The sequence below is a fragment of the Galendromus occidentalis genome, unplaced genomic scaffold (genome assembly GCF_000255335.2).
Source record: "Galendromus occidentalis unplaced genomic scaffold, Mocc_1.1 scf7180000077456, whole genome shotgun sequence".
NCBI classification, from domain to species: Eukaryota; Metazoa; Arthropoda; class Arachnida; order Mesostigmata; family Phytoseiidae; genus Galendromus; species Galendromus occidentalis.
Genome location: NW_003805444.1, coordinates 38,343 through 48,222, shown reverse-complemented (window position 1 = coordinate 48,222; position 9,880 = coordinate 38,343). Strand labels below are relative to the sequence as shown.

General features: G+C 51.1%; 1 protein-coding gene and 1 non-coding gene across 2 annotated transcripts; both read right to left on the bottom strand.

Annotated features, from left to right (window-relative positions):
* Positions 1 to 726: 726 nt before the first annotated feature.
* Oda (Ornithine decarboxylase antizyme) lies at positions 727 to 1,740 on the bottom strand (the record flags this gene model as incomplete). The annotated part of the gene is made up of 1 exon (XM_003743982.2): positions 727 to 1,740. A coding segment is annotated over one exon (597 nt), but the record flags the coding sequence as incomplete, so codon positions are not given.
* Positions 1,741 to 7,072: 5,332 nt separating this feature from the next.
* LOC100900029 (uncharacterized) lies at positions 7,073 to 8,221 on the bottom strand. Its single transcript, XR_001951191.1, has 3 exons — positions 8,093 to 8,221; positions 7,423 to 7,636; positions 7,073 to 7,329 (listed from the first exon to the last, which is right to left on the bottom strand). It is a non-coding gene; the product is annotated as an uncharacterized LOC100900029 (transcript).
* Positions 8,222 to 9,880: the final 1,659 nt, after the last annotated feature.

The window sequence follows — 9,880 nt, the reverse complement described above, 5'->3', positions numbered from 1 at the left end:
TGGAACTCTCACTGTCTAGGACTGCTCTGATGTTTTGGCGTCGTGACCACTCCTTTTTTCCACCATGCTTTCTATGCTTTGCTGCGGTTCCGTGCGAGAAGAGCAACTCGGTCATTACCGAGTTCGGAAGAGCCCCGTAAAGAACAATCTTCTTTCGCGACCCTCCTGGACCGTCAGTTGTCCGTTTGCAGCGTGAACTATTCAGCCAAGCCTCTAACAGAGCCTCTCCTCGCATACTTGGGAGAACAAGGAGCAATAGGATCGGATAGACATGCTACGGCGAAATTCCGGCTTTTCGAATGTTCGACACTGGAGATGTCCGAGCTCCAAATGATACTCTCATCAGCCTCAAGTCTCAGACGGGAGTAGGACCGTCTCAGGACTCAAAAAGAACAAAGAAACCAAATTGGTAAGGGATTGTTTGCGATACATCATCGTCCTGCGATTTCCGGGCTCCGAAAACAACAGATGATCGAGCGCATGACGTCAAGCAGGGCGTTCGTAGTCAACCTTCTCGAACGTTCTAGAGCCCGTTCCCAGGGGACGGCGCGGCGCAGGAGGAGCCAGTGGAAATCTGCGTCATATTTTTCCACAGGGAGCTCGAAATATTCCATAGGGTATCGGCAGTACGCCTGTCTCCGACACTGATTGTGAGTACAGCGATTCTACGACGCTATCGGATCGTACTTCCTCGCTAGGCGACTACAGTGAAGAGTTCAATGATAATTTCTTTAATACGGTTGGATCTTTATTTTCTCTCTGATATTATAAAGTGTAAGCAACGAAGTAAGGAAAAAGATGATCAACTTTTCAAGTCGGTCGACTTAAGATCATGTCGGGTGTCATGAAACCAACTGTTCCATGGTGCTTGCAGAGTCGTCGTCGTCGTTATTGAAGATATGTCGTCTATCTGCACTACAAACATATCACTCCAATAGGATATTAGATTGAGGGAGATATTCCGTGTACAGATTCTGTTCCGGTTAAGAGTGGATGAGATTTTCAAGCTCTCTTGCAGTTATGAAGCATTCAGAGTCGCACAAAGGAAGCATCGTCGGGGAATTGAATTTCATCCTTGTCGAATACAAGTGTTGAATGGAGCGGCTACATGACGCCTAGCGGACAAATGATAGGAGGGTGGTTTTAAATCGAATAGCACATGAAGTAATGATTGGGATCCACAGTTTCCGGCGGAAGCAAGGGGCTGTCTGGTGCCAGAGCTTCGAAACCGAGATACATTAAGGTCCTGATGATGACCATGCGATCCTGGCGATCCTTCGCGAGAGACACGATTACTTCAGTCGCTTTGAGCTGCTCCTCTGCGAACTCCAACAGCTCGGTGACGGCCTCCTTTGAGCCTTCCGGTAGGCCTTCTTCTGGTAGCGGCAGCACCAGTTTACGGTCAAGCAGCATCGCTTCCAAAACATGGGCTGAGTTTCGTACACGGAACGTTATCCATAAAGGACCTGCAGAATTCTCCTTCTCAAGGTTCAGCGCTGATTGAGAGCCTGAAACGACGATCGGGTGTGCTGACTTCGCACTCCCCACGCACTGTCCACCCGACTGGTCATTAGCGGACCGCTTGATTGGTGCATGGGGGGCATCAGGAGCACCACAGAGGCCCCGCACCCAGCGAAACGCAGTAGTGGTTCGACAGGGTAGCGAGAGAGCGACCGAAGCACTGGGGCACGAATTCCCCTCCGTTTTCACCACTTGAAGTCGCACGTTGATCCAGACGATTCACACCGAAAGGGCTTCTAACGGAAGTCTCTTTGTTACTACTTAAAAGCACCATTTTCACGATCCCGAAGATTGAATCAACACTGGTGAACAAAGAACAGCAAAAATTATCCTCAGTCGAAGCTAGGATTGACGTTTCCTCTGTGGTAGGTCGCTTGCTTGGTTGGCTGCTAGCTGCTTTTGTTCGCTCTTCGTTCGTTCCTTCAAGGACGTCGGACACTGAGTGACTCGAGAACGACTTCGCGACGCTCTAAATAAGCCTCTCGATAAGGCCTACCGAGATGACGTCACCTCCCTCTCCTACTCTAACACGCCATCTAGCAGCGGAACGGGCTGAGTATACCACACACTCGCTCGAACTCGAGGCTCGAGTGTCTCATTAACTTTCGGGCTCAAACAGGATTCCGCTGATCTTTGGATGGAAAAGACTGGAAAGAGCCTTTCCGAATCATCGAGAACGAGCCGATGCGTCAGATACCGCGATGAGATTCCCTCGGATCGATGATGAGAGATTGTTTTGACTGGCGACTGCTCCGCTCTTTCGCCCGCGGGCAAAGGCCTCTCGCCCTCTATCCGCCTTTCTGAGTGATATGGTCAGCGTACTTGCATCCCTCCGGGATTCGGGTGCCCTCTATCGCGTCTCGCTTATTTTTGCGCTTGCGCGCTACTCGCTGATGATGATCGCAGCCTTCAGGGGCAGATCGCCATCGCTCGAACAGACTCTACGCTTTGGACTCTAGAATCAGGCGATTCCTGGCAATCCGCGTCTCTTCTATCGAGTTTCGCTTATGCACTGCCAATGGAATGTCTGACGCGGACTCCAAGATATCTCCGCTCCAGCTTCATTCTGCCAGTTCAATCAAGATTTATCAGGCTTGGACTTGGTCGAGTCGTCCCTTATCGAAAGACACGCGAGAGCGAAGTTGATTGATCTCCGGCTTATAATGGGGGGAGTTTGGAGGACACGACTGAGAACCAGGGGTCATTCGACAAAGACTTCAATATTGTGGGTTCCAATCAGGATGCTCATGTCGAGATCTTGAAATGACTTATCACGGGAGACTTTGGGATCTTAATCGACCAGTGGCCCTTTCAGTCTTAGGTTCGGAACAGGGTTGCTGACTTCTCACAGATTGAAATCTCAGGTGTCTCAATGTTGCGTCTCTGAAGCAGCAAATATATTCGGATACAGTTCGAATACGCGGAATCGTGCTCGCTTACCCGACTGCTCGCGTCAATCGCGCCCAACCGCGAGAGACAGACCGGTGCGATCTCCAGCAGCAGCGACCCAGAGAAAGGAGGGACCAATAGAATATATGCTGAATGCGATGGAGTCCCGCGGGTGATGTACTATGATGACGTACCGAGTACGTTGAGCTAGTCCCCCTTCCCATTAGGCCTCTGCCCCATTGGGACGAGATATCTTCCGACCCGGCCAGATTTCGAGCCCATCCGTCCCGACGGGATTCACAAAAGCAAATCAAATTGTGAGGACCAATTCTCATTGATTTTCGAGGGGACTCGGGAAGATTCCAGTGATACATGCTCCTCCACCACCGTTGAGAATACGGAGAAGGCTTCGGTCGGTGGAAGAGTCGTCCCCTTCAATTAGCACTGAATATCGATCATTGAGAATTTCCTCGTGATTCCGACGGACACGGGGGAAGGAGGTGCTCACTCACTCCAGGTTGCGGAGGTCGCGATGGAGTTCGACATAATTCATCATATAAATACTCAATGAGCTGCTTAAGTGAAGTGCGAAGAATACCAGTTTTCGGCGCCGTGAAATTCCGGGTCTCAAATCACGGCTCTCCGCGTCTACGCTCGGTGCTTCAGGCCTACCCCTTCGAGGACATGGGTAGTGTTTCATGAGTTTCGCAGCAGTGTCGAGATGGCTCGACTAGGTTCATGTAGAGGCGCTGCACCGTTGGGAGGCTGGCATCCGATATCAATAATGATTGCTATCTAACAACCTCAAATCAGGCTTCATGAGTCACGAGTGACCGGCTATCTCGCATCTCAAACTTGATTCGCTCATGTACCTTCTCTCGGTTTCTGCTCCTTGGTGCGCTAGATCTCTTGATCCGTTCATTGCTCTCGAAAATACCGAGAACACGTTCAGTTGAGGACTTCCTCCTTCGCTCGTCTACCCAACCCGGAACGGGTTGGCGACCATCCTCGAGGGTCCGATCGGTGAATTCAGGGGCTCCGTCGAGCCCTACTTCCCGCTCCTTGATCTGCGCATGAAACCCAACTGCATCAACGAGTTCCTCACCGCAGACGGTCATTCGAATCCTCAATGAGTAGACCTGATGAACCTCGGATGCGAGAGCGCACCTTACTCGGACGAATTATATTCTTGTGAACTTCGTAGTCGACAGCCCGGTATATTTCGCAGATGAGGACAATTTTTGAGAAAAAGGTTCTCCAGACGAGCTGCGTCAAAACCATTGAGAATCTCGATTCGGAAAGTAGGAAGCTCGCTACAATCACGATGCGTCGCATGCCCTTCGGGCGTAACATTCCCAATCAGACAGTACTTCTCCTTGGAACTTCCACAGTGCGTCTCCAAGTGGCTTCTCATCGCCAAGATTTCCACGTTTCTGCCTCAATCTTGGCCAGTTCAGCCGGCAATTCAGTTCGGATACACTCTAATTAAGGAGGATTCGGATGTTCAGTCCATTCCACCCGAATAGAAAATTAAGCAAGGAAACGTTGATCGACGAACGAAGAGTTCCCATGGGGCGAGGCGGAGTGAGCGCTCGAGGATGTAACTGCGATGATACGATCATATGGATGCCTCTCTATGAGCGTATAGCGATCGGTCTCGTATTCCGTGTTTTTCGTTTGAATATGACCGACGGGAGGGATCGTTCCTCGACGTAAAGAGCGGAAATACGTCGGGTCCATGCTGTGGAAAATCCACGCCTTCAAAGTCCTGACGGTGTGAGATACGAAAACACGTTCGGAGTCGCTCAAGGCCGTGGCCTTCGTCAGGGATGAACGACGTTCGCCTTCCACTGAATTTCCCGGGATTCGCAAATCTCTGGGATGCTAACGCTTTCACGCTGCTAGCCTTCTTTTTTCACACACGTGTCGTTGCGCGCACATCCTCAGCGTGACGCGGCACCTCACGTCGACTCTCCCTTCGGTAGGTCCCGGCATTTATCGATCATCCATACGCTTATATGAACAATTCATCGTCTTCCACTCACACTGATTTTCATTAATCATTATTCCATCGTCTCTTATATCTGTAGCATTTCTCTGGAGCCCGCGGGTTCACAGAGTTACCGCTTTGGAACATTCCGTTTGTTCGCCCTCTGGCGGAAGAGAGCGGCACTGCCCTGACAGCTCGCCAAGCTCGGCAGCGAACTCGATTCGTTACACATGCGTCTGATGGTGCTCTCGGACAGCTCCCGGGGCAAGCTAATGAGAAGGCGATCCGCGACGTTTAGCGGAATTCTCACATATATACAATGAAGGCCCCGGAGTGCCACGACATCGCGAAATCGCAATAAAAAATCTTCAGCCATAGCGTCATGGACTGCGGACTCCGTGCCGGTCCTCGAGAAGATACCGAGGGAGCATCTCCTCGTGAGCAATTGAATGACCAGACCTCCCACCTGATATCAAGACGGATGAATGCGCGTATTGATTTACTACATTCCGGGGTGTCAGACTACGAGTATTCCAAGGAGATGAAGTCCAGTAGGCCTTACAGAGATCGACTCCAGAGACAGCAATCGATGACTGGAGGGGGCTTTATTCTCTAATCGGAAACCTTCCATTCATGACTAGGTTGGGATTTCAAAAGGGAGCTCTCGTATGGCCGAGAAGCAGCGGAGTACAAAGTAAACGATACCCAGTTTGGCAGAGATCACTCAGCTCAGCTCACAGGTCCTCCAGTTTCGATGGCCGGGGTGGGTGAGAACTCCCCTGATAATTCTTCTGTTCCATGGAGGCGATTCGGAGTTCGTGAGACTTTCGGTGGCGGCGCCCTTCCCAGATTTCGGATGAATGGAATACCGCCCCCCATAGATGCTGCTGTCCATCAGTCTCCTTTCCACCATACGTGCAGTTCCGCCTCAACGTTCCTCATAGGTTATCTCCCCGATCCCTGGTGTCGACTCCTTCGACGCGCACAACTGGAATCTAATACGGTGAACGCATTCACGTGGCCTTCGACTTCCGGGACTCGAGATTCCACACAGTATTCTTCCCCAGGTCCTTGCCGCTACCTGCGCAATTATCCGTGAAGCACTCACCCAGAACCTCAACACCAGGCAAGAGGTTCGTCTCGAGCCCGCCAAAATATCCTCTCCCCGGAGGAGATTCCATGGGCTAGGCTCCGGATTTGCTCTCGATCGCGAAATACTATTGGCCCATCACTAAGATCTTCATGAATCACGGCTGTCTATGAAAAAGAGGGGATTTCGAAGAGGCGAATTGTGAGAGGGCAGCATTTTCATCTCCTTGATTTCATCATTGAATCCGGGAGAAAGCCCACGGAATGCAATCGATTCCTCATCGAGGAGGAGAAGGAGGGTCCCAAGAGCATCTCAGGAACTTCGACGTGAGAGGGGACCGAGCCAGAAGATCCATTCCAGGCAGCGCCAGCGTTCCGGCTAGGGAGCGAGCGTTCCATCGCGCCGAATCTGATGAAATCATCATTCTGCACCGGCACAGCACGATGAATCAGATTCGCTCTCCACTCCTTCAGGACAATCGATTCAGAATATTCATGCGAAGGAAAACTTCCCGGATCGCCTGTCATCGGAATCAGTCTCCTTTCACTCAGTGAGCGAGAACTACTGACCAATTCTACTGCAAGACGTGACTTAAGCGAAGAATATTGGGGCTGGAGGTTCTGCCGATCACGATCCGCGACCCTTTTCCAGTTGATCAACTTATCGTTATCTCGAATCCGGGAGATCCGTCTGCCGGCGACAATGCCGGATGCGGCGTTGACGGCATGAGACCCTAGAGACTTCCAGGTGCAAACCCTGATGGCAAGCTGTCGCCTCGGACACATCATGGTGGAAAAAGGAACCACGCGATTGACAGCTATACACGCGAAGTCTCGGCCACGACTGAATCCATGAGAAGAATGTCTCCAAAGCATCCATGATTTTCGTGATGAGTGATGAGATCTCTGCACGATCTAGCAGCGAACAGCCCTGATCGTACTCATGAGTAAGTAAGAAAAATGTCGGCGGATACCGGAATAATTTTCCATTTCGATTAGGGAACTCCATTGAGAGAGCACTTCTCACCGAGCATCCGACGGTAATGCGCTAATCATTCAAGTGGCAAGTAACGCAACTCTCTCAAAAACCCGCGTAGTTCTTTATTTTCATCATCTTTGTAATCTGAGAATACTTTGCTCTCTTGGAAAACAGAATAGAAATAAAACGAACATTGTGTTAGAATGTACAAGATGTGGACGTCGGAACTTGATAGATCTACTTTCGACTTGATTTCGACACGGTGGTCAGGGAGTACGCTACCCGCAGAAGACTATTGCATTACTGTATCATCGATCGCGAAAAGAGCCGATTGCCGAATTGCGCTGAGAATCGAGTTCCACTGAAATGATAAGAAATCATCAACAACGAGCTAAGAGCGACGGAGGCGGTAGACGTGGATGCGAGATATCTCTCAACATACCCCGAAACTTACACCGTACACGATCAACTTAGAAGCCCGCTCGAATGCTCTGGATTATTTGGAAGATGGCAGAACCGCACACGACGAAGATGAAAAGTCCCAACAGCCAAGGACCCACAGGCGGTCTCTCCTCCACTGCCTTGGATGACTTCTGAACGTTGCCTCTTTGCGTGATATTCTTAGCGTGCTTTTCAGAAGCAGCTCGCATGCGGGGAGTAGCCACCATCTGCGGAAAAAGAATAAGTAGGATTTTGGAAGACCGACTGATCTCCGCACCGCGGGAGCCGTTCAGCACTTATTCTGAGACAAGCCGGGGTCTCGAGTTGAGCTTCCGGATCTGCGAAATGAACGAGGACAATGGGGCATCCGGAGCTATCTCTCGACGACAATCAATCCGCATCGCATTACGACTTCCGATTCGAAGATTCTCCAAGCTCAATGAAAGTGGTGTCTTCTATCTGAGCACCAAGTACGGAAATCGGCTTGCCGTACAATATTTCGCATCAGGAAGGACTCCGATAGGAATGATTCTCTATCTACTAATCTACGGATTCCAGCAGCATAGACCATATGTCAAAGATTAAGCCGAGCGGAAAAAGTGGAACATCTGTCCCGATGGCACACTTGCCGCCTGCGGCGATCTGGAGCCTCTCCTCAGCGAGAGCGAGAACTCAGTACTTACTGTAAAGCTAAAGTAGAGTTTGGCCCCAAGTGAGACAGTGAGCGACTAGTCGTAGCTGTTCGTGTTCCGCACTGGTTCTGCCGCCGCAGTGACCAACTACGTTCCGATGGACAATGTGGATGCTGAGGCGGCAGACACGTCAACGGTGAGCCGGCACCTCAATGAACGCATCGTCGTTCGGCTTGTGGCGCTGAAATTCGAAATCGCTGCGGAAGCGGCTCCGAGCCACAACGATGATGGAACCGTGCCGAATTTCCCTTGAAAGCCAGATCGTGAGCAAGCGTCGGGGGTCGAGACTAAGAACTCTCCTGACAATGTGAATCGTCATGCGTGAGTTGGTGCTGGAAGACATGCTAGCGAAATCCGTGAATCCCCGCTCTCAAGAAAGTCGCGCGACTCGCGGGAACCGGTCGGGGAGACCTGGACCACCTTCGAGCCCTGGGAATCATGGGAATCATCATATTCTTCAGAGAATTCACGTCATCGGAGCGCCCCAAGCTCTGCCGGAAGTACGTGAAAGTACGTGCATCTTCCATGCGGTCCGTATTCTTGGCAGCGGTACACGATGACTGATAACTCAACGCCAGATGGACTAGAGCCTGCGACTCTACGCCGACTTCGAAAAGCCGGACAACTCGCTGCCGAGAGCCCATCTAGGCAACTTGATGCCAGCTCCGGAAGTTCGCCGCGCGAAGATTATTAATTAGTTCGGAGTTCGAGGTCTCATGATCAGGCCCCAGGCCCCTAGGCTTCCCCCTCTCTCGAGTTTTCCTCCGATTCCGTCAATAGAGCGGCTTGGAATCAGCCCCTAAGTATAATTCAGCAGGGGAGCTGGCCTCTGAGTGTTTTATTTCTCCGCAAGCAAAACCATAGATTTCAACACGCCCCTTCAATGCGCCGCTCCTGTGCTCGAAATTCACGAGAATCGGTCACCGGAGAGCGTCGCGAGTTTTTACCGCATTCCGTTCCTTCAGATGAGTCACCAAGGAGCTCGACCATTGAGAAGAGAGATCTTCAGATCGACTCCTAGCGGGAGCTTACATCTCGAAAAACTCAATGTACTACTCTGGATGAGCTCCAGAACGCGTGGAACTCAATCGGACCCGTGGCCCAAGGCAGTGGCGGATAAAGGAGAGGGGGGGCGATCGGGCCGTGTCCCCTCTTCCGTGTCAGCGAATCCCCCCATACTCCCCTTTTTGGAGAAGTACGCGGAGTCCTTAGTCCACCTCCAGAAAAAACAATGACCGCCTTTCCCGTTGAATACCCTGGCTACCCTACTGGCCCAAGGTTGTGATTGAATCTAGTGAATCGCGATGTCGTGTCTAACTAAGAACGGAGTCGACCTGACGACGTTCACCTCTATGAGTTACCGATCTGCTCGGCTATCCGCTAACCCTCTGAAGTTCAGGGCGACCAGAATAGATATGGCCCCCTGATCTCATGAGGAGTTTCCCACACTCCGTCCTCCTCAGTAGGTCCCGACCATAGATTTGTGTATACCAATATGAGTACATGCTTCGTGTATAATTTGGGTGCTAGTTTTTCCGGATAAGAACCACTTCAGAACGATCCTCCCAGTTTCGTGGGTCGCTTGGAGACCTCTCGCCCCCCGAAAAACGGATTTCGCTATCCAATACGGAACTTTTCGATCACTTACTCAGGAGGTCAGGGCTAGAGGGTGCCTTTCGTACGACAGAGAAAAGGATTTGGCTTTCAGCAGACGAGATTCCGTCATGATATCATCTAGGGACAAGGTTAGCGCACGCTAAACGAAGTCAAGCTCAATAG